We start from the raw sequence: 23,887 nt of genomic DNA, 5'->3' as shown, positions 1-23,887 counted from the left end.
TATAAATGCAGGATACTGTCTGCAAAGAGGATGTTCACCCCTCTTTGCCCATGTTGAGAAGTACATTTCTTTCCTGATGCCAGAGACAAGCATACAGGACTCCCCTGCTCTTTTCCCAAGGATCTTTTCTATTCCATGGTGCTGCATGGTGCTGGAGCTCAGCTTATCTTGGGCAAGGGAGATTTGCACTCAGATCACAGAATCATTAAGGTCTGAAAAGACTTGAGGATCATTGAGTTCAGCTGTGAACCCAACACCTCTGAGCCATGTCCCAGGTGAAATGTCCATGCATCTTTTGAACACTTCAGGGATGATGGCTCCACCACTTCCCACAAGCAGCAAATGCTCAATTCAGAGAGTGGAAAATGGGTTTGCTCTGCTTTTTCATTTCTAGAGGTTGTTAAAACTCCCACTGTTTTGTTATCAAAAAGGATACATCTCTGACATGCCTGAGCCAGTCAGTTAAGTGCAAACATCACAGGAAATGAAATTCTTGGTTCTTGACAAGAAGTGAAAGAGAAAATGGATTTTCAAAGGGAAGTGTTCTTCTGGCAGGAACAATGGTAAGCTTGGGGTAGGAGAAGGTGGTTGTCTTTGGATCAGAATTCTCTGTATTTGAACCTGAGCTCTTTTCCCCCTTGGTTTTTCTCCATGGATATTAAAAAACTCCCAGGTGTTGATTCCCAAAGCAACTCAGTAATTGTACCTAAATTGTTATAACCTCTCAAATAGGTCAGTGCTTTGACTGGAAGAGGAGATTATGGATGGGAGGGGAAGCAATGTGAAGGTTTAGAAAAAGGAATAAGCCTTTTCTTATTCAGTGGAGGATATCTGTAGAGGGAAGTGTGCAAGCAGTTACTCAAAGGCTCCCTAACACATTAAACACCTGCAGAGGGGCCGTTTCAGACAGGCCATGCTGCAGTATGTCTTTGAAATGACCCTCATGGGCTCTGCCCTCCCTGTCCAGCAATAAACTAATTTTCAGGACTAATGGTAAAATTCTGCAAGGCATGAATTCCCAACTTAAATAGATTTACAGTGAGTTCATAGTTCTTCCAGCACGTCTCTTGCAACCTATTTGTGGTGGCATCATTTTAACACTCACGGTAATTGAAAAAATTGTCAGGATTTACAGTCTTTTCTGACCTGTGTTTATCATACCTAGGAGAGACTCCATAATAGACATAACATTTGGAGTATGGACATAGACCTTGTGTGGAAGTGTTCACAAGGAGGTCTCTCTGTGTGGTGACTTCTCCTTGGGAAAAGGGGGATTTTGGAATAATGAGCAGCTGATGCTTAACAAATGCCACCAAGAGGATCCCATGTGCCAAGAGTTGCAGAACAGACAAGTCAGAACAGTGTAGTGATGAAGATGAACCTTCAGCTTTGGAGGCAGTATATTCTGTGCTGGTTTCCATATGCAGCCTTTGAAATACCTGATCTTATTTTGAGAGGACTACGATGAAAGTATCCTTTGGAGAAGCTGTTTATTCTTTTCCCAGGCATATTTGTCCTTGCTCCTTTTGTTATCATTATTTATAAATCAGAAGTTGTATTGATCTGGAGATTATGTGTTAAACCATGTCTGAGCAGTGGTTGCTCTATTACTGAGAAAAGCAGCTGCCATAAAACTTTTGGTAAATTTATCGATTGATACTCTCCATGTTCCTCTGCAGAAAAAGAGCAAGCTGAATTTTAATTTACTGGGAACACAGCTGAACACGTGGCCCCCGTGGGGCAAGGGATTTAAGCCTGTGAGGAACTTTCCAGAGATGAATAGTGCCATTACTTTGCAGGGGATTATTCATGTTCTTGAAGGAAAGCCTCTCTGGAGCAGGCAGTGGAGCCTCCAATCGATTCCTGGCAGCTGTGGCTGTGAGTCTTGCTCTGGAGAGCCAAATTATCATCTCGTGCTCCTGTTACAATGCTTGCCTTGCTCTCACAGGGGGGAATAAGGAGATGATAAAACATCTCCCTTGTAAAATGAGTGTTAATCAAACCAGGGCTTTGAGCCAGGACTAGCAGGATGCAGGAGCCACGTGGGATGCTGGGTATGGACCAGCCATGGGCTCAGCTGGTGCCACCAGGATGTGATGTCCCTTCTCTGCTTCCTCCCTGGGCTGGGACCTGCCCATGCACCAGCTTAGGAAACAAAATCAAAACCAATCAAACAATGAGAACACACAAAAAAACCACCCCAAACCAACAACCCCCCTGAAAAAGCAAAGCAAACAAGCCCTGCTCAAACAAACAAAGGCAACCCACAAAAACCCAACCCAAAAAACCCATCAAACACACAAAACAGTTTTCATCAAAACAACCTCCCCCCAGCAAAACCACCAGTGATTTGGGGGGCTTCACTCAAGGTACCAAAGAGGAAGGAAGAGAAGAAGTGAGTCTGGTGTTTGGAAAGTGCTAAAGCTGGAACCTGGGGCCATCGTGAGGTCTCCCTTTTTTTTGGTTTTTTAAGGATGGAAATGGTGCCTGGGGTTTGTGTGCCTGGCATGCCCTGGGTCCTGTTACTGGGGTGCTGCTGTGGCTGTGGTGTCCTGTGTCAGCCCCTGTGGTGTTTCAGACAGGAGGGGAGGGCTGGGTACCCTGCTCCCTCTCGAACAGATGCTGCTAAAATATTCTGCATTTGCTCAGTGGCTCAGGTACTGCCAGGGAGCATTGGAGTGCCTGGTTGTGCCTGTGCTCCTGAGGTGATCCACAGTCTTATGACCATGATGGAAACCTCTGTCTTTCTCTGAGATGTCTTGAGACAAAACTAGCTTGGAAATCACTGAATTGCTTTCAGAACCTGGACATTGTTCTGTGTCTTGAAAACTCCTTAGGGGGAAGAGTTAAACCAATGTTGGTTGCTGTATGTTACTGGGTAAATGGCTTTCCCAAGATCTGCCAGCACAGGTGGGAAACTGATAACAGAAATAAAGGTGCTGGAGTGACTAAAGAATGGTCAACAGGTGCCCTGATATAAGTGCAAGTCCTACGTGTGACTGTAGGGATCAAGAACTGATCTTCTGCCATTTGCTTTTCCTCAGACTGTTGAGATAACTTTAAAGAGAATTTGGCCAGGAGAGATTATTAAGGAAGGAATTTGCTGCTTAAATAAATAGTCTGCTCTCCATTGTTGGAGACTTAACAGGCTGATAAAAGCCCTCTGGAATGAAAGGGAGCCTGGAAAGCCAGTCTCAGATCTGCCTTGCTCTAAAGTTACTGAGACCAATGCACTTCCAAAGACTTTTTTTTGACTTTTTGAGTACAAGCTCAGTTTGCGGCTTCCTTTATCTTCATTTATTCTGATGAATAAAGGAATTTGCTAGGCTTGCATTTTTTTTTTTCAGAAGTTGCTTATAACTTTTAGTTTAAAATAAATTGAAAAACTATGCAAACTGGTGTCCTGGTCTTTAGAAATGCTTGGCTTATAAATTTGGGTGGGAGTGCATGAAATCATTTGCCCTCTACTTGATACGTGTGGCTTGTCATTCATCTTTGAAGAGGTTTGCTGCTTTTTTAATATCCTGATAACCCCATTAGGTGGATGTTGCAGCCTCCAAATAGTAAAATAAGGCTGTGTGGGTGACAAAGTGATGGGGTTTTATTGGTCTTTTTGTGGTTGTTGTTGTTTTGTTTGGTTTGTTTTGTTGGGGTATTTTTGTTTGGTTTTGTGTGTTTTTTATTTTGGTTTTGGGGGGAGGGAATGTGCTTTGTGTTTAAAAATAAAACCAAAGCAATCCTAGATGTGATTTTGCTGTGGTAAAATGCTTGGGTTTGTGATACCTGCTCAGTTACCCAGGGCAGAGAGGTCTTTTTCCCAAGGTTTTTGTAGCTATTCCTGCTGCAATAGGCTGTGCTCCCTGGCTGAGCACCTGGCTTGAATTAAGTGTTGTGGATGGAGTCTGTTGTCTCTGCAGCAAATTGGAGAGGTAAGAGAGACTAGGAGCAAAGAAATGAAGTATTTGGAATTAAAAAACCAGGGAAGGTGAACTTGAACCCTGAGCCTTCTGTGGGTTTCAGCATCAGGATGGGGGCATGGGGGGCATGGAGAGAAGTTTATCTTTCTCTCATCTGCCAGGTTACAGCACAACCTTTACCTCCACCACAGCGACCTTTCAGCTGCAGAAGCCTCTTGCATCCTCTCCCTCAAATTTTCCAGCCTGTGCTCCCAGGGCTTGATTTGAGCCTGCTTCTCCTGCTTATTCCTCTTGCCCTTTGATTTTGATAAAGAATCATGTTCACCCACCGCTTGCACCAGCCTCGACTGTTTGCATTTTTAACTTTGTCTGTATTAAATTTTCAGGAATCTGTTAAGCATTCACACATCTGTCACGGCATGAAGCGTTATCTTTCTTGATGCTGGGGAAAACAAATTACACAATGGATGTGCAACCAATATTTAATGAAAAACACCAGCAAACGTGATGCCCCAGAAAAGATTTTACTGCGGAGTCATTCTTGTGAAGTGTTTGCTGTGAGATTTTTTGGGGTCTTTTAAACTTTCACTGAATGTGGGTTCCCTGTGTTGACTTGGGTACTCCCAAGGGATCTCTCAAGGCATCCTGGTGCCCCTCAATAAAATATTGCTTGTCTGTGGTTCCATTCCAGTACCCTGACCCTGCTGTCATGCGTTTGTGGATGGCAGAGTGGGGTACAGAGCTTCTCCAGGTAGAGTCTGGTCCAGGTGAGGGGCTGGCTGGAAATGAGGAGCTGTGGGCACCAGCATTTCTCATTTCCTTGCCTCTGGGCTGGTAGCAGCTTGTGTTGGTGAGCTCTGCAGTTTGCATTAACAAAGTTTTTGTGTGCAGGATATAAATATTAAATGGGAGAAGCACAGTGTGACTAATTGTGTAACAGCTGGACTGTTACCTGGACTGGAACAGGAGCGTTTTCAGGGCAGTTTGAGAGGGTATAATGAGATGGATCATACAGTATTTTTATTAGAAACTTCAGGGAGTGTATTTCAAACTGCTGGGGCACTATATAAGCTGAACAATTAAACATAAATGGCTTTGGAGCTTGGTGTTTTGATAGAAACAGATAATTAGGAGAAAATGCTTTTCTGATAAAAGCATGAGGATTTAGCATTGGCTGGTGAGCAACACTGGCTTGGAAACTTTGGCTTCTGTGGTAGTGAAGGCAGTGGGCATGGAGATGGAAAAAGCTCTGTCTTATTTAAAGATGGGACCTTTGCTCTCTTGGGCTGGTGGTGATGGAGCAAAGGTAGAAAGTGCAAACCTTGATGGCTTAAAATTAGGACAGAATAACAGGATTGTTCTATTTTTTATTACTAATGCTTTGAAGCTAATCTCATAAGCTTGGGAGCTCGAGACCATAATTGTTATGGTGACAATATTGTAAAAGTAATCAAAAAAGCTGTGTCATAGTTGGAAAAAAAAGCATTTCCTAAGCTTTATACCCAAATGTGCTCAGTGAAACAAACCCTGTAAGAGCAGCAGTGGCACCATCTGAAGGGTTCTGTAATGCCATAGACAAAAGTAATTATACTGCTTAGAAGAGCTTTTGTCTCCAGATAATGTTGTTAAAAACTTGCAGTGTAGTGTAAATCATAACAGAACAAATCTGGAGGCTGCTCTTATTGCTGCCAGGGGAAATTCTCTTAGATTTTGTTTCCTTTCTGCTCGATATATTGCAAACCTTTTCCAAGTTGGTAAATAAATATTACCTGCTGTTTGAAAAATGACTTGGGGTTCATCTCACCAGTAGTGCCTGTGGCTGCCAGACCATTATTGCAAACAGTTGTTCCTCTCTTGGTGAGCTCTGCTGTGTTTTGGGAACACAGGCTGTTGTGATGGGGCTGAAGTTGTCTGATTCATTGGAGATATTAAAAAGCATTTCCTCTTTTTAGAGCTCACTCACATGAGGATTCCTCTGGCTTCTTTTGCCACTTCTGAGCAGTGTCACAGCAAGAGCCAAGTCAGAAAATACTTGGTTGAGCTTACAAACACCCAAACTTTTAGCATTTCCTTGATGAACATTTGAATTCCAGTCCATGGAGGTTGGTAGTGGTTTTGAGGAGCTGAGCAGTTTTGGCTTTTAGAGGTAAGGGCTGTTTAGAGGTTTGGGAACCTTGGGCCAGCAGGAGAGAGAGAGTTCATGATTGCAGGATTTGTGTGTCAAGGAACAGGAAAATCAGCGTTGTAGGTGCAGTTCTAATGCCTTGGTACTCATGTGCTGTGGGGTGCATGGGTCACAGAGTCCTGTACTCCACCTTTGCTCCCTTCCCAGCTGCCCATGGACGATGAGCTGCTGGTGCAGCAGGTTTTGCCGTGCAGCCCTTTCACCTCTGCTGAGCCTTTGCCAAAGAGGACTTGATTGCTGTGCTGAGTGACACCCAGAGAAGGACAGCTGTCCCTGTTGGAAGCTTGTCTTTACAGCAGAACCAGAGCAGGACATCACTGGAGGGGCAGCGTGAAGCCTGTAGCATGTCCTGGTGCCATGGTGGACCCTGCTGTCCCTCCTCCCAGAGGTCACAGTGCTGTGAGGAGGTGGCTCTGCTGCTCTTTGGTGAGCTGGCATGGGAGTCAGAAGGAGGACAGACCTTGTCTCAGCTTTCTGAACACCTTCAGCTGCTTGTGAAGCAGCACTTGCTGAGCTTGGAATTGGAGGTGCTTTGCTGTAGCTGCCCCAGCTCTGCAGCTGCCATCAGGTTTTGGCTCTCCCCTCTCCAGTGGGATGCTGGGTGGGAATGGCTTGCTGGGGTCACCTGTACCAGCTCCTTGTGGCTCAGACGACTGCATCACATAATCTCTTAAAAAACCCATCAAGTGGCAGGCTGGGCTGAGCTCCTGCAGCCTGGGGCAGCCAGCAGGTTAATCCAGAGCTCCTCCGGCCCCGCCGCCGACCCCTTTGAAGTTTGCTGCAGCTTAAGAGCCAACGTGCTTTCTCAGGCAAGCTGGCATTTTTACTAAGCAGCAGACTCTTATTATCTGGGCTGAGAACACAGTGATTTCCTTCTCCTGCCAGTAATCCCCACTCAGGGCACTGTTATGCTCTTTTACAATTTATTTTCTCTAATTGCCGGTTTGCAGCGGCCACGCAGCTCTCCCTGGGCTGTGTTCTGGGGAATTTTTGCACTTTGAAAGGAGCTTAGTCCTTCCTTCTGGCTGCTGGAATCAGGTATTTCAGCAAGAGTCCAGCTTGAAAAATAAGTAATAACCTGTGCTTTTCATCTAGTGACTGATATCTGTGGTCTAGAGTAGGTTCAGCTGTTTCATTCATCCTTTGGGAGTCCTGATGAACTGCCCTTGACTGAGGCAGTCAGGATGTGCAGCACCAGGGCACCAGTGCTGGGCTGGTGATGATGCTCTGGCTCCCATTCTGTAAGTGCTCCCTTGGCTTCTCTTTCCTGGTGTCTCAGCCACAAGCAGACAGTTTCTCCAAGAGAAGTACTGTGGGAAACTGTGCCAAAGTCTTTCCTAAAGTCCAGCCAGACAACATCCCCAGCCTCTGATCCACCAAGCTGCTCACCTTATCACTGAAGGAGATGAGGTTGGTCAAGCAGGACCATGGCCCCATGTGGGCTGAGCCTGATGCCCTGGCTGTCATGTACATGCCATGTGACGGCACTCAAGGTGATCTCACCCTCCCAGGTCCTGTCACATTTGCCAGCCTCCAGTCACTTGGCACCTCCCTGGGTATCCGGGACTGCTGGTAAATAATAGAAAATGACCTTGTGAGTTCTTCTGCCTTCTCCCTCAGTACCCTTGGGTGGATCACATCCAGCCCTGTTTGTGGGTATCTAAGTGGTGTAGCAGAGTCCTGACCATTTTCTCATGGATTATGGGGACTTTGTTCTACTCCCCTTCCGTCTTCCAGCTCAGGGTGCTGGGTACCTGGAGAAGAACTGGTTTTGCTAAAGACTGAGGTCAAGAAGGTGTTAAATACATCTGCCTTTTCCTCATCCTTTGTCCCTGTGTTTCTCCCTGCATCCACTAAAGGATGGAAATTATTCTGAGCCTTTCTTTTATGGCTAATGTGTTTAAAGGAACATGTCTTATACTCTGCTGTGTGTGCATCAGTGTGTGTACTCTACACAGGGATGGAGACTGTAAAATGTGAGCCCTGCTCAGCTGTGCAGTGCTTTTGCCTGCTGAAGTTGGGGGCAAGTCTGATGCTTTGCTTTGTATTCACACTGCTTCAGCCAGACCTGCAAAACAGCTGCCTTAAATGGCAGCTTTTGAAAATATCCTTGAAAAAAAAAAAGTAGAAGAGAGAAAAGATTGAACTATGCTCCAGCAATGAGTTTCAATAATGCCATGTTGTGAGTGGGGCGGATTTTACCAGCAGCAAATGCAGGCTGTGGGATTTTTATGGGGGATCAGACGCCTGTGTCACATCTATAATGCAATGTCCCCCCCTGTGTCCCTGTGAGGTTCCCTCGTGGGAGCACAGGGGACTGACCCTCAAAGTTTCCTCCCGTTTGAAGTGCTCAGAGCCTGGCTGAGGGTCACTGCAGCTGCTGGCAGCTGGGGATTTAGAATTCCTGCAGCCAGCGCTTTCTGAGAAATATTTCAGAATAAGCAACTACTGTGGGAGTTGGGTGGGAGAGATTTTGGATGTGTAAGACTTCTTTTTTACAAAGTTTTATTATTTCTTGCATCTATTAATAGGGCAGCAGGAGTCTCCATATGCCTTTATAGTCCCTGTTGCGCTTTCTAATGGATATATGCAAAAGCTCCCCGGCGCATAAAACAGACACTCTCAGCCAGTTATTACGATAAAAATTATGTGCATGTCATGACCTTTAAAGCAGTGGGACTGTGTGTGCATGCTCTTCTGATGCACCACTGTTCTCCATTCCTTTCTGAAGCCCTTCTCGCCCTAGGAGGTTTGCTTAGGAGCTTGGAATATTTTTCTAATCAGTGAAGAGTCTTTTGGCTCTGATGATAACTGGCAAAGCACAGAGGAGCGAGAAAATGGAAAAGTGGTGACTTTTTCTAAAGAGAACTAACAGAGAAGAGGGTAAAGGCGAATGGTGAGGCACAGCATGAAAATCCTGGCACTGTCTCCACTGCTGTCAAAAAAAACACACTGGTCCAAAATGTTCTTTGTGCTTTTTGAGGCAAAAGCTATTCTGGTGTCCTTGAGAATAAAGAGGGAGGGGAAAAGTTTTGTAATCCACATGTCCTCTTTAAAGAAACTTATTTTTTTTTGTTGTTTTAAAACTTTTAATAGTACAACCAGCATTTCATATAGCGCAATAGTGCGAGCAGTCTGTGTCACACCTGCTGCTGCGTTGCCTGGAGAGCTTTGCCATCCTCTGTCTGGGGTTCAGGAGCAGGATGCTGGCTGTCATGGCAGGGAGAGCAGGGCCCTGTGTCCCTGCCCCACTGTGCAGGGACACATCTCTGCTGTGAGGAAGGAAGGATTGCTGTCCCCTGGGAGCACAGATCTTGGCTTGCTGGGACAGTCCTGGTGTGAGTGTCTGGAGCTGTGGACAAAATGCTTCAGCACCATGCCTGGGAGGTGTGCAGGCACCACATGGGTGTAGGCACTGTTTGCAGAAGTATATCAGTAATTTCTGCTCTGATCACTGCTCACACCAGAGCTTTCTGCACGCTGGGGTGTAGCAGCAGCACCCCTGAATAGGGTGCACCCAGGAAGAAAGAGCAGAGCTGGAAGTTCTGGAGATGTGATGGTCTTGAAAGCTCTTGGGTAAGCCAGAGGTTATGCAGGGCGAGCAGCAACGCCCAGCATTGCTTGTGCCAGTGCTGATACTGAACCCCTGAGGAGATGTGTCAGGCCATGCTCAGCTGCGTTCCGGCCTTAACAAATGGGGGAGAGAACTCTTATGGCTTTAAAAATTAAACATTCCCTTTAATTATTGAGCATGAATAATTTTCATGCAAATTGAGCCAGGATGTGTGTTTCCAGAATGACAGAGTTGAGAGCAGTTACATGGTGGGGTGTCAGTGACCTGTGAACTGAAAGGCTGTTCATTAATTTTAGCTTTTCATGAATAGCACCCTGGAGGGTGGGACATGGGCTGGTGGAGCAAGCTGGCCAAAGGAAAAGGCTTTTGTTTGCACTGATAGCCTCGCCTTCTGATGCTTTAAGATGCAAACTGATGTGTGTGTGTAGGTATGTAGTCCTTATTTAGTGGGGTATGGATATTTGGGAAGCCTCCTGATGATGAGGGCTATAATTAAAGGAATAACTGTGGGGCTTCCCTGCTTACCTTATTGAGGAGATGTGGGAAAGTTCTAAAGTTTTTGAAGGTAGAGATGAGAAAATGTTTTGTGGTTTTCCTAGCAAAATGATGGTGTCTGTCTAAAAGTTGAATTTCATGGAACAGTCTGATGTGTATGAGAGTGCTCCTGGCTGGGCAGCCACAGGTGGATGTGGCACCACTGACTCTCAGCATCCTTTGGACAATGGAGCAGCTCCCATCCAGGGCAGATGAAACATTGGATCTGCAGCTGAAGTGAGCCTGGTGCATTTGGGAAAACTGCAGCACTGTGGGGGCTTTTCCAGTGGCTTTGAGGACACTTGGTGCAGGGTACCTGCTGGGGGTAGAGTCAGGATATTGTCTGTGATTAAACTGGTATAAATATTTTCCTTTTCATAATGGAATGTCAGCATTTACTGTTTCCTAATTTTAAGCACTGTACAGTTTGTCAAACATTTATCTCTGCCTTAAATTAAGTCTGGAGACAGAATTCCTGTTAATTTCAAATCAATATGAAAGGGGGGAGAGAAAGAAATTGCAGTCTTGCCTTTTTCTTGAATCAATATTTTCTTTAAAAGCTGAAATGTTAACTAGATCATAGGGGTTTTTTTGCCATTTTGAAATGTAGCTTCTGCTTAAAGAATTTATGCATTTCCCCTGGAAGTTGCTGATGCTGGTGTTTTGCAGCAGGCACGGCTGCCAGCAGGTGTTTGACCCAAGGCAGGCAGGATGGGGCCAGCCCTGGCAGCAGTGATGTGGTGGAACGTTATCCTCCCTGTTTGTGGGCTCACCATCTCTTAGTAACGTTTTTTTGTTGTTGTTGTTGTTCTGTTTTGCAGAAGCCTTCGACATTGTAGTGCGCCATGCAAGAAACTTCACCAACAGCATGTTCAGGACCTACTACCAGAGCATGGGGCCCAGGGCTCTTAAATTTGTTGGAGAACTTTTTACTGACATCTCGCTGTACATACTGGGCTCTGACATCAGTGTCAATGACATGATAAATGAATTTTTTGACAGTTTGTTCCCTTTGGTTTACTCTCACTTGATTAACCCCGACTTCCCCGATCCCTCTGAGGAAATGACCGAGTGTCTGCGGGCGGCCAGGAGAGACCTCAAAGTCTTTGGGAACCACCCCAAGACGATGATGACGCAGGTGTCCAAGTCCCTGCAGGTCACACGAGTCTTTCTGCAGGCTCTGAACCTGGGCATCGAGGTGATAAACACCACCGACCACCTCAAGTTCAGCAAGGAGTGCGGGCGGGCGCTGCTGAGGATGTGGTACTGCTCCCACTGCCAGGGGCTGCTCCTGGCCAAGCCCTGTGCCGGCTACTGCGGGGCCGTGATGCAGGGATGCTTGGCAGGTGTGCTGGAGATCCAGAACCTCTGGAAGGAGTACATCCAGGCTCTGGAGGGGCTGACCAGAGGCATGCATGGCATCTATGACATGGAGCACGTCCTGCTGAGCCTGTTCTCCGTGGTGCGCGACGCCGTCGTCCACGCGCAGAAGAACGAAGGGAAGCTCTCGACAGCTGTGAGTAGCTCTCTGCAGGTCCCCAGGCTCTCTTGTACACAAACTGTGTTGAAACCAAGCTGTTCCTTTCCTCCTGCCAGCAAACCCCAAGTGGCTCCAATTACCAACCCCTTCCCACCCCCTTCTGATCTTCCGGAAAAACTTTTGGTAGCGTTTGAAGCTGGTGTTTGCATGGCCTGGGTTTGCATCAGGGCTTTGCCTCTTTTCAGGTTTGTCAGAGCAGAAGGGTCTGGACTCACCCTAGGGTGTGAGATTGGGAGCTGAGATGTCCCAGCATCCTCCGTTTTCCCTGAGTGCTGTGCTTTCCTGCTCTGCAAGTGTCCTCTGCCTCCTTTAACATCACAAAAATGTTCCTCCAAATAGATGCCAGGCAGAGGCATGTGCTGTAGCATCCCCTGATTTACCAAAGAAGAGCTGATTCTCCATCTTTTAGTAACTCATTCCAGTTTTGGGCTGCATTTAATGAGATTACTTCTTATTTTTACTTGACTCTTTAAAAACACATTTCAGGAATTTCTCAGCCTGCTGAGAAGCTGAGGCTGTCTTGCACTGAAAATCCTGCTGCTCCATTTGAACACCAAGGACAAATGTACTGTGATACTGTGGTGCTTGTTCTGCAGAGATTTTTCTTGAGACACAACTGAGCTGCTCTGTGTAGGTAGGGAAGAGTTAGAGATGGGGCAAAGGTGTAGGAGTGTTGTAATAGTTTGCTTAAAACCAAAGATGATTAAAATCTGACACTGTTCCCCTGTTATCTGCTTGTTCCTGCCATTCTTGACTCCTGTTTACAAAAGAGCTGTGTTTATGTAGGTCACTGTACTACTTGCACTGTAAGTAACTCTTATCTTTTTTGGGGGTACCATGGAAATGGATCAGCTTATGGGATTTGAGCTGTGTGGCACTGAGCCAGAGCCCTCTGTGCTGTTCTTGTGCTGGCTTTGCCCTGCCACCACACTTGTGCAGGCTGTGGAACATGGTGGTGGCACTCAGGGTGGTTTCCCAGCCCAGGAAGTTTGGCTCACATGGAGCAAGCTTTCCCCACTGCTTGGAAGGGGTTTAGGGACCAAATTACTCTGGGTTGGATTGCTGTTGGGTTGTGGTGACCAGGAGGAGGCTGTGGCTGGGCTGGGTGTTGGGCAGCTGGCCCTAAGCAGGACTTGTGGGCAGCATGTTAAGCTCTAGGGCACAGTGCAGGACATTGGTTTTAACCTGCCTGAGTCCCTTTCTGCAGAAAATCACTGTTTTACAGTGACACTGTTTTACAGCAGTCTGGAATCACTGCTTGAGCAGGGAGGCTCCAGCTGAGGGTCAGGAGCAGCAGCTCTGCTGCTACAGAGCCAGGGGAAGTTCTCCCATCAGCCAGAACCATCAGTCAGCCCTCTCTGGAGCAGCAAAGGAGCAGAGATGTAACTGTAGGTTTACCTTGAGTGCAGGTGAGGTGGAGAATTGATGTTGCAGTTGACAATGAGAGAAAACCCAGCTCAGCTTTGAGCCCAGTTGGCATTTCCAGGGCACTAAGAAACAAAACTTACTTCTGTATGTAGAGTGAGCCTCTCAAAAGATTTATTTTCATATTCAGCTGTGAGCAAAAGCATCCAGCATGTTTTCCACCAGTGAGCCCCCATGTGTGTGGGGGCTAAGGCAGAGCAGAAGCACTGTCCATGTGGGCTGTGTGCCAGGTTTTGTGAGCACAGACCTGGGCACTGCTGTAGGCTCTGAAAGGATCAGTGTTTGTTCTCCCATGTCTTTCTTTTATTGACACAACAACAAAAATGCACTTTTTCTTGGAGATGTCCATGTATGCAGTGAGCAAACATGACTGTCCCTTATATTACTGAATATTGACACCTTGATCTGTTTACAGAGAGTGAGTTTGTGGCAGGACAAGCAGCTGGAGCACCACTAAAGTCATCAATACAAAGCAGGAGAGCTACAATCTGCCCATCCTCTGCTAGACCAGAACTTAACTTCCTTTAAGTTAATAAATTAACTTCCTTTACAGTAAAAATTACTGGGCATTACAAAGCCATTCAGTGCTTTTGTACTTGGTGAAGCTGTTGGAATTCATTAGTGCCATATGTAGCTAGGTACTTACTTAACCATAACTCCTCTTGATTATTTAATACTTCAGTGATTAGTTTCTTTGCTCTAGAGACATTTCTGCACTACTGGAGTGAAGGAGAAAAAAAATCCAAGCCAAACAAGCCAGTTGCCTGGCAATTGTCACCAAAAAAGAATGGCCACTGGGTTTTTGAAGTTTGTTTTTAAATCACTGATGTTACTCAGCTAAGGGTTTTATGTCAGACCTGAGCCCAAAGCAACTTTTTTTTTTTTTTTCACAAGTGAGGATATGAGCTGTTCAGTGGAGAAATAAGGCAATAATGGAAGCATACAGTATTGCAGAGGGTCTAAGAGCTGAGCTGCATCAGGACCTGGGGTAATCTGGGGTAAATCTCTTTGTAAGAAATCACTTTGTAAATGATAGAATACAACTTTTTTATTTAGCTGTGCTATGATGAAAGTTTCTCTGTTAAACTTATCAGCACATATTGAGTTTCAAAGAATATACCTGGAAGCCAACAGTTATATTTAGTGTAATTCTGTAAATATGATTGTTTTTAGACACTGTAGCCATACCAAAGTATGAAATGCCTCAGGGGTTTTCTTTCAAAATGTGGTTTTTACACTCACCCTGGCTTCTCATATTGACCCCCTTTATTACTGACCTTGGCCACCACTGGTTCTGTAGGCAAAGTCCAGTTCACCTGCATGGTATTAAGAATAATGACAGGTTATTTAATTGTCATTAAAATCTTCTGGAATTATGGAAAACTTATCTTCCGTGCCCATAGTGATTATATATGAATAAAACCACTACTGCCCTTGCCTGTCCTTTGGGCTTCTTTTCTTTTTCCCAGCACTGGTGACATTTCTGCAGCAGTGGTTTTCCCTCCTGGTATTTCAGATCCTCAGGCCTGTTACCTGGCTGAGCATCTTTCTCCATGTGGTTGTTCCTTTTTCCCCTTTGCCACCCCCAGGCTGGGTGTGGGCATTCCCACACAGACCTGGACCCCAAGGGCTCCTGAGTTTGAGCTCCAGAGGTGCTGCAGAGCCTCCAGGTGGGTTTCTGAGGAGCTCTGCGGACCCCAAGAGGAGGAAATCATGCTGCTGTAAATCTGCTTTTGGAAGCTGTGTCTCCAGGCATGCATTTAAATGGGAGCCTGTGTGTTGTTGCAGGTCTGTAAACAGCAGTGCAGAACAGTGAATTCAGTAATGTGGCAGTAAACAGTTGCCATCCCAAGCCTTGCTTTAGTAGCTAATTTGTCAGCCGTGGTGTGTGTTAGGGCTTTATTATTTCTACAATTTGTCTGCTTAAAAACTTCACCCCTAAAACCTGCTATTAAAATACTTTATCAAGGAGGCTGACTCTCAGGGCACCCTGGGAAAAAAATTGCTGGCTAGGCCACTATCTGTATTAATTTTCTAATCTCCTACCTTTTCCCTGGTTGAAAATCTGCCTAGTATGTCCACCTCTGGTAGGTATCTTAACCATGAATGTAGGGAAGAATGATTTTAGTCAGTCTCTTTGTGCATTTTACCACAAACCAAGACAACTGGGAGAGATGCAGTACAAATAAGCTTAATAAAATATTCAACCCGGCACCTCCAAAAGTTAATGCTTTCTCTGTTATGGAATTACAAGGGAGACAGTTGGGGGATCTTACTTGGGTAAACGTTGATCTCCTCTGAGGTTAGAATGATGGAATGGTTTAGGTTGGAAGGGACCTTGAAGATCATCAGTCCTGAGCCCCCATTCCACTATCCCAGGTGTCTCCAAGCCCTGTCCAGCCTGGCCTTGGGCATTACCAGGGATGGGGCAGCCACAGCTTCTCTGTGCCTGTGCCTCACCACCACCACCACAGTCAAGAACTTCTTCCTAACATCCAGTCTGAACCTCTGTCAGTGAAAGCCCTTCCTCCTTGTCCTATCCCTCCATGCCCTTGCAGTAAGTCCCAGTCCAGCTCTCCTGGAGCCCCATCAGGCCCTGGAAGGTGCAGTGAGGTCTCCTGGCAGCTTTCTCCTCTCCAGGCTGAGCAGCCCTGCCTCTCTCAGCCTGTCCCCATAGCAGAGATTCTCCAATCAGCTTTGTCACCCTCGCTCCAACAGGTCCATGTCCTTCTTATCTTGGGGCCCTTGGAGCTGGAGATGATCCAGGTGGGGTCTCGCTGGAGTGGAGGGACAGAGTCCCCTCCCTTCCCCTGCTGCCTGCCCCATTTTTGATGCCCCCCAGCTGCCCAGCCCCTGCTGCTCCCCTTGCAGTTGTTTGTGCAGCTCCACCTGCAGAGCATTGCCTAGAAAGGGAACAGCAGGGAGCTCAGCTAAGTCTTTTTTTTTTTCCACTCAGAACTGATGACTGAGTTTTAAAAAATCCTCATAAATTGCAAAATTAACCAGAGCTTTGTTCAACCACTTGTACTCATCAGAAGGAGGGAAGCAGAAAGGTGCCAGTGCTGTATGGGAACAGCATGCAATTCCCAGTGTGCTTGTCCTGTGAGCAGATCCCTGCTGCTTTACCTTCCTGCAAACACCTTTAAAAGACTGTTTAGGTCTGGGTTAACTAGGTTTTACAGCTGTGCTGCTGGGGTGCTGTTGTGGTGATGCCATTGTGCAGGCTGGGTTTGGTGTTATCCCAAAGCTGAAGTGCTCATCTCACCTGGCTCAGGGGGAATGCTTGGTGTGAACCCAGCTCTGATGGCCTTGGGAAGCCTCAGAGGCAGGAAAACTGGCCCCTTGCTTCCCTAGATTTTAGGGAATCCTGGCAGGGAGTTCCTGAGTATGTTGTAAAGATAACGACGTGCTTTGGTTGATTGTAGCACCACAGTAACATTGCTGCAGTGTGTGCTCAAAACAGCAGTTCCAGCAGATACACAGGGCTGAAAATCAAGTATATGCAAAAAAAGGGACTTTTGTCACCCAGGAATGAAAATATCACCCATTGCCATACACAGGTTTAGTTCATTTGTCAGCACAGTGATGCCAGGCTGCTTTCCCCCAAATACTGCGCAGGAGCTGCTTTGGGGCCATCTCACCTGGTGCCTTGCTGGGAGCTGCTTTGCTCAGCAGGTTGCACGGGCAGGGAGCTCTGGTGAGTTTTCCCATCTGCAAATGGATTTTTCTGTCTGTACTAGAGCTGGCAAGAGCTTTGTGGGGAAAGCTTTGAAATTATGGCGCTGTTTGCGAAGTCCTTCCCTCTGAGACGCCGAGATCGGTTTCTTTGTACTTTTAATGTGTGTTGCTTTTTGTTGGCATCTCTCCTGGGGGAGTCAGCTGGATGTACAGACTCTGTATTTTCAAGTTCTTTATTGGCAAAGTTTAATCCTCAGGCTATTCTCTAATATCTCTGGTAGCTAGCTCCATTTTTCACTTAGAGCTGGAAATACAGGAGAAGTTTTGGTTTGCAGTGATCTCAGACCCCCTCAGAACTATCCCAAGGTGTGTGAATTGTGTATTTTGTTATCCATTTTGTGATAGGCAGTGTAAGGTGCCTGATAAGCGTGTTAAAGCAAGCATCTGTTCCCCCTGCAGGATGAAAATAAAGCTTATTTGGAGGCCAGTATCAGCAGCATTCCCATTCCTGTGAAAACACCTTGGGAGTACTATGATTAGTTGTCTGAAGAGGTTTCAGGTAGTAAAGATTTTCTGACACTTGGGGTAGCATATGGCAAAGCACTGAATTGCAAGGTGTTGATTTTGAGCTAGAAAGCTCCAGCTTGGTGGCTTGGCTGGTTGGTGCTCAGAGAATAAGGGCAAAAGTTATTAATGCCTGCACTTTTGTAACCCAGTATCAACAATTTTGATCCAGCTATTTTGGCACACTGCTGCAGGACTGGAATCTCTGGTTTGGTATGCAAATATGCAGTAGCAAATTAGGGGCCTCAATCTCATTCTTGGAAGGGACTTTGGCATGAATGCTCTTGACCATCACTTGCCTCTCCAGGGGAGTGAGACTCAGAGGTTATTCTCAAGCTAGTGAAAGCTTTTCCTCTTGTCTGGCCTGGGGAGGGAGACGTTGCTGTCACAATTAATTAATTAATTCACTTGTAGCAAGAATTTTGCCTGTGAGGATGCAGGTGGCCTTTGGTCAGGGTTGTCCTTTTCCAGTGTGGGCAGAGTGGCACGCTGGTGTGCCCTCCTGCTTGCCCTGGTGGCATGGCAAGGCTTTGAGTCAGTTTGTCACTGAACTGGATCTGCATGAAGCAAACTGAGTGTGTGGGGCTCTGCAGAGCTGCTGGGTGGAAGCAGTGGCCAGTGATGCTCAAACCTGTCAGCAGAGGTTTAATTTAAAAATAGCATTTGATTTTGCTTCTATTTGGAAATTGTTATATTATACTCTTTTTTGTTCTCCTTTTGTCCTTTTAACTGGATGTGTTCTGGCCTCTGAGATGTGCCATTTGAAGGGATTTGCAGTGAGGCCTTTATTTTAAATAAAAAGTAGAAGGCAGCTGCTGACAGTGCCCCTTCCTCACACAGCAGCACGTGGAGCATCCTTTGACAGAGTGTTTGATGTCCAACCCAACTTTGCACTGAAGACCACAGGAATCTGATTGTTGACTTCAGTCTTGAGACAGATCACTTGGCTGGTGGCAACTTCATCCCCACTACTCTGCAGCTCACAAAGAGCTTTTTAAGGCTGCTGCATTTTATGGATGGGAATATCATAGAGAACCCACTGAGCCTGGCTGGTCTCCCTTCAGATCATGTTGGCTGCATTGCAAGTGAGATGCACACAGGTTTGTGTGTGATGGGGTGTCTTGCATCTTTTCCAAGCTGAAGTGAGAACAAGCCTCAAGACCTCATGCAGTTTAATTACTGGTTATGTGTCGCTGTCTGCATGCACTGTGCCTTGGCGTGTTCCTTGTTTGAGTGGAGGAGCTAATTTGTTGTTTTGCAACTGGCTCCCGAGTGTTTAAAAAGATATTTGGTTCTGAGATGCCCTGGCATCAGTACAAAGAGCTCTCAGAGTTAGTGGGGCAGGATACAGGCTTAACAGCTGGAAATGAGGGTACACAGCTTTGCAATGTTTTGCAGATTTCTGCACTGCACAGAACAGCTTCTTTTTTTTCTTATCTCTTCTTTTTCCTGGCTCCCATCACAGCTGGGTTGGAAGCTGGACCTGGGATGCTTTGGATGTAGGAGAGGAGGGAGCTGCTGGTCATGAGGGAGGGGATATATGGGGTGCCTTCAAGCTTTGAAATTTCAGGCTGTCTGATTTTTTTAAAATAATTTGTAATGGTCAAGAACATAATGGGAGGTCTCTAAATAGATTGGATTTAAGCAGGAAAAAACCGAGTTTCATTCTGAGCCGAAGATCACAGCATGAGAAACTTCCCTCCATGTGATTTGAGGCTTTGTCTGCATCAGAAACTGTGGGAGAGGTTCTGGCCAGGGAGGAGCTGCCCCTCTGAAAGGGGAGGGTTGGGGCACAGCCCTTTCACTTGGGCTGTGTTTGCAAATGAGCTTTGCAGCTGAAATTCCTTCAGAGTTAAACCAGCCTCATGCTCTGGGTCCTTGCTGAGATTGAGATTTGGTTTACCTGAGGGATGCTGCAAGCTGGTGCATGACAGAAGTAGGAGACTGTCAGTGTGGGCTGATCCTGAGGGGACTGCAGAGGAGTGATACCCACGGCATGACCTGCCTTTATCCTTAACTCAGTCCCTCCAGACATGCCTTTGCCCTGTGCATTTACTGTGGAATTCCCTGTTCAAACTGCCCACACATCTTTCTTTTACCAGAGAGATCAAACCCCTGAGCATCAGCCCTGCAGACGTGGCTCCCTGCTCGCTGCAGCCTCCTGCAACCCCTATTAACAGAGATGCTTTATTAGCAAAATATATTCTGGCCCATTTCCTTTCCTGAAGATTTCTGTCCTTGCTTAGAGCCGCAGCTTTGCCAGCCCAGAGTTGTGCTCACCAATATCCATCTCGCTGTGCTTTTTACGCTAAACCCTCTTTTGGCCTCATTATCCGTGGCTGCCGTTTGCACTCAGGCCTCCGCCCGGGGTCATGCACCGGGCATCCTTCATCTGAACGGCCGGAGTTTACTTCCAGTGACAGAAACCCCCGTGAGTGCTGCTGCCTTCAAACCAGAGCTATCTCTGCCATTAGCGATGCTGATGAATGAGCCAAGAACAAACCAGAAAGTTAAAAGGGACCCTCTGCAAAGCAGGAGTGGTGCCCAGAGCTGCCCGGGCGGAGCAGCGGTGTTTTGTTTTGCGCTGCAGAGGATGAGGGGCTGGGTTGCAATGAGTGGTTTTGGTTCATTTTGAATTCTCTGCCTGTGTGTGGTGCTGTGAATTGTATCATTTTTGCATCTTATTGTAAAGTGGCTTTGAGGTACCAAGCATGAAAGATGCTAAATACGTTTTGCTGGGGAAAAAAAATTTCAACAAACAATTGCAGCAGATTTTTCATCCATCTGCTGCAGCAGCGCACCCCTCATTGCTGGATCCTCACTGCCCTGTCAGGCCACTGCAAAAAGATCTGGTGGCCTTTTACATCCCTACTTGTTGTCTTACACTCTAATGAGCCCCCGAGGGCACCGAGCCTGCTTTCAGTAGGTGAAGTTTGCTGCTAACTGCATTATTCTTGCAAAGATTTGTTTAAGCAAGAGCAGGCTGGCTGCAGAAAGCTGTGCTGATAGCCTACAGCTACTTGGGCAGAGCTATTTCTGTTTAAAAATAAAAAGAAAATAAAAAGCAAGGCAGCTGTTGGCAAATTTTGCAATTCTTTATGCAGGTGTATCTGTGTAACCTAATCAATTTTCACACCCAATTCTCTTCCGTGCTACTGGCAAAGGTTGAGATGATGCTCTGAGGCAGTGACCTGGAGAGAACCAGCTGGAGAGCTGGATGGTTACTGAGGAAAACTTGGGGGGGGTGACTGATGTGCTCTAAGTTATGTCTTTCTGAAGCTTATTAACTCCTGGATTGCACATATTGATCTGTATCACTGTAAAATAAACCTCGTGCTGCTGCTCTCCAGAGAGCAGAGTGCAGGTATTCCTGTGCCTGGGCTGACACCTCAGTCATCCATCCTCTGTGTGCTCCCTGAGGGATGGCCCAAAAGCCATGGAGCAGAGGGCAGTGGGGCTGTGGGAGGTGATGCTGGAGTGGCTCTGATGGGCAAAATGTCACCATGAGCTCAGTGCAGATGGGCCCAAAAGGGTTTGCCCAGCAGAGGCTAAAAAAACACCTAGGAAGGTCAGCTCTGAGCTTTGCTTCCTGCAGTTCCCTTTGTTTGGAGCCAGAAGGAAATGTAGTAACTCTTCCTGTAACCTGTAGATTTTGGTGCAAAATGTTTATCTTTTCCATCAGTTGGGGAAATTCCCAGCTTGCAACTTGCAAGGTGAGTCGAAAGTAATGACGATAAACAAAAATGCATTACAAGTGTTTAGTCAATTTTTTTCCCCATCTAATGATTCTCCTACCTAATTTTGGAATTGTTGTGTATCAGTGTATTGGAATTCACTCCTGATAATCAAATACTAGTCCTCTGTTTGATGCTGTTAATAAAGGTGTTGTGATAAAGTTGGATTAATTTAATTTCGGTCTGCAAAAGGCTATTGTTGAATGAGTCCCTTTAATACATTAATCAGACATACAGCACTGTAACAAGGTTAAAAGTGCACACCGATTTCCATTATAAAGATATTCTCAATCAGGCAGAAACTAATCTAATGTTGTAAGTCATTTTGTAATTCAATTGTTCTAACCACAGTACATGTAAAAACAAGATGTCTTCCAATAAAGTCTCAAAAAAGCCCTGCAGATATTTATATCTTTATAGAAAGGAATGATTTACATTTTCAATAAGCCTTATTTGTCTTTAGGAAAAAACCTAATTCCTTTATCGAGCAAAAATCTAATGGGAGCCTTTTTACCTTGTTTGCCATGTTTTGGGTATATTATCTTGGTGCTGACCTGTAATTGGATTAGGTTAGGCCTGACTGTCAGGGAGAAAAAATTGCTGTGGATCTGGTAGCTTCAAAACTAAGAAAAAAAATCTACAGATGAAGTTAGAAAAGAAGAAAGAAAAAAGAAAACAGGGCCCTCTCCTTTTGTTGGCCTTGAATGGATTAATTTTACCAGCAGCTAATCTCTGCTGCATGGAGCTATTTTTACTATTTTCCCTTAATGATAATTATTATGTTTCTCTTTTAGACTTTCACTGGAGAGGTCCGTGGCATGGCCATGGGGAAAGCCTCATGCCCCATTGCCAGGAGCTGCATAAAGTGTGAGGTTGTTCTGAGCTTTGCTGGAAAACAAATGCCTGTAATTTTTCTGCTGAAGAGATTCAGCAACTTCACTGTTGAAATTATTTGGAGAGTTTTGGTGGCTCCAACCTTGTCTTAGCAGAGACTGGTGTTTGGAAAGAGAAAGGTGGATGGGGGGAGAAAATAGTTGCTGCTTGGGAGGATTATTTCTATCTGAAGGTTAAAATAAGTAGGGTGATGGTAAGGGATGGTGAGTAGGGAGGAATGGGGAGTGCCTAACCCTTTGGGGTAGGAGGGATTTCCATGCATCATAGGAAGGGAGAAGGGCATTTTATAGCAAAAAGTACTTAGAGGTGTAAAAAACCTTTGGGATGGTTTTCATATGAGCATTTATTGAAATATAAATCTGAAAAGCTGTGTGTACCTGTGAGCGTGGTCTGTGCAGGCTGCAAAACAAGCATTGCCTTTTACCTGCTTGTTTTGAGATCACCAGTTACAGCAGATTTAGTGGTAAGCCCCGTGTGTTCTATTTTAAATAAATATTACACTTGCTATTGGATTGCTGAGAGAGAGAGAGAACTAATTAAGGAGATGGGATATCATCTGTAAATTTTTCTTCCCTGAGATTTTATGAGCAGTAATTTGAAAAGAGCCATATTAAAGTCATTCAGGAACAAGTTAATGCTGCGTTTCTGAGAATATTGCCCTTCTACTCAAAGATTATATTAAAGAATAAACAGTGTACAGTAGCTAATTGCTAGCTGACACATTATAATGGCTTTATACTTTCAAAATTGAATTGGTCTGGTTTAAGGGAAAAAAAAAAAGGGAAAAGTAATGCAGTAACTTTTTAATTATTTAACAAAGTATTTCTCAAAGAATAATTGAATCTGGGCTCATGGCTGCAGGGGGGAAGAGAGGCTGGTAGGTATTGACCACATTTGCAACCCAGCTGACACGGCTGCTGTTAAATACCCTGTTACAGGCTCTGACTCTGGCTTGTGTTCCAGACTGATGGCAGGTATCTGTTTTTCCTCTCTAAATTAGGCTGCTAGGAATTTATTTCTCTGGGATTGTTCCTTTCTGTAGTGCCGTAGGCACAAACACAGTGCAACATTAAAACCCACAGAAATCTGCCAAGGAAACCGATTAACCCATGGAAGGAAAATAACAAGCGCGTGGTGATTGCCTGGAGCTGTCCTGCTGCCTGGCTTTGCCCAGTGAGGGTTTTTTAAGATCTTGGTAAAAACTGGTGATCCCTCAAGCCCATTCCTTATTTCCCAGCCTGTTGTGATGGGGTAGATTTAATTGCCTGCAATAGGAGGGTCTTCTAGGGACCCATAGCAGCAATTGTGTGTTAGAGCATGCATGGAGTGCAGTTGTATAATTAAACTGTGTTTAGCATCCTTAGCAGAAGTGGGCTCTGCTGCCTTGAGTCCTGATTTTCTGTCAGGTGAGATGAGTCAGTGCTAATGCTGAAATCAGCTGTTTGAATTTGGAGCATCTTCAGCTTCCTTGGGGAGTCAGTCCCAGGGGCAGAGCAGCAGCCTGGGGTCAGGAGCAGCTCTCAGAGGGTCCCCCCCTTTTCTGTGCTGCCTCCTCAGCCATGGAGCACCTTGGGGACTTGGGGCTCCACCAGGAGATGGACTCTGGCTACTGCCACCTTCTGCTCCTGAACCTGGCTTTAGCCAGTCTAACGTGTTCTGGGTTTCTCTGGATTTTGCTCCATTTTCCCTTTTGCTCTGCTGTAACCCTCCAGGCAAGGCTGGCTTCTCCTTCCAAGAATAAAGTCTTAGTTTGGTTGTCTAAGAAATATCAGATTGCGCAGATCTAAGTTAAAACCATAGTGGTGCATTAGTATGCTGCAGGGCCCTGTTCCAGGAAATGTC

At 45.8% G+C, this 23,887-nt stretch overlaps 1 protein-coding gene across 1 annotated transcript in view; it reads left to right on the top strand.

Moving 5' to 3' along the window:
- The window catches only part of GPC3 (glypican 3), a 139,681-nt gene that overhangs the window by 52,702 nt on the left and 63,092 nt on the right, over positions 1 to 23,887 (top strand). The window contains exon 3 of the mRNA XM_063170704.1: positions 11,032 to 11,726. Coding sequence (XP_063026774.1) covers positions 11,032 to 11,726 — 695 coding nt within the window. The remainder of the gene's footprint in view (positions 1 to 11,031; positions 11,727 to 23,887) is intronic.

The sequence above is a fragment of the Melospiza melodia genome, chromosome 16, assembly GCF_035770615.1.
Source record: "Melospiza melodia melodia isolate bMelMel2 chromosome 16, bMelMel2.pri, whole genome shotgun sequence".
Classification (NCBI taxonomy): Eukaryota; Metazoa; Chordata; class Aves; order Passeriformes; family Passerellidae; genus Melospiza; species Melospiza melodia.
Note: the sequence above shows the minus strand (reverse complement) of the source record. Positions and strands in the feature narration are given on the sequence as shown.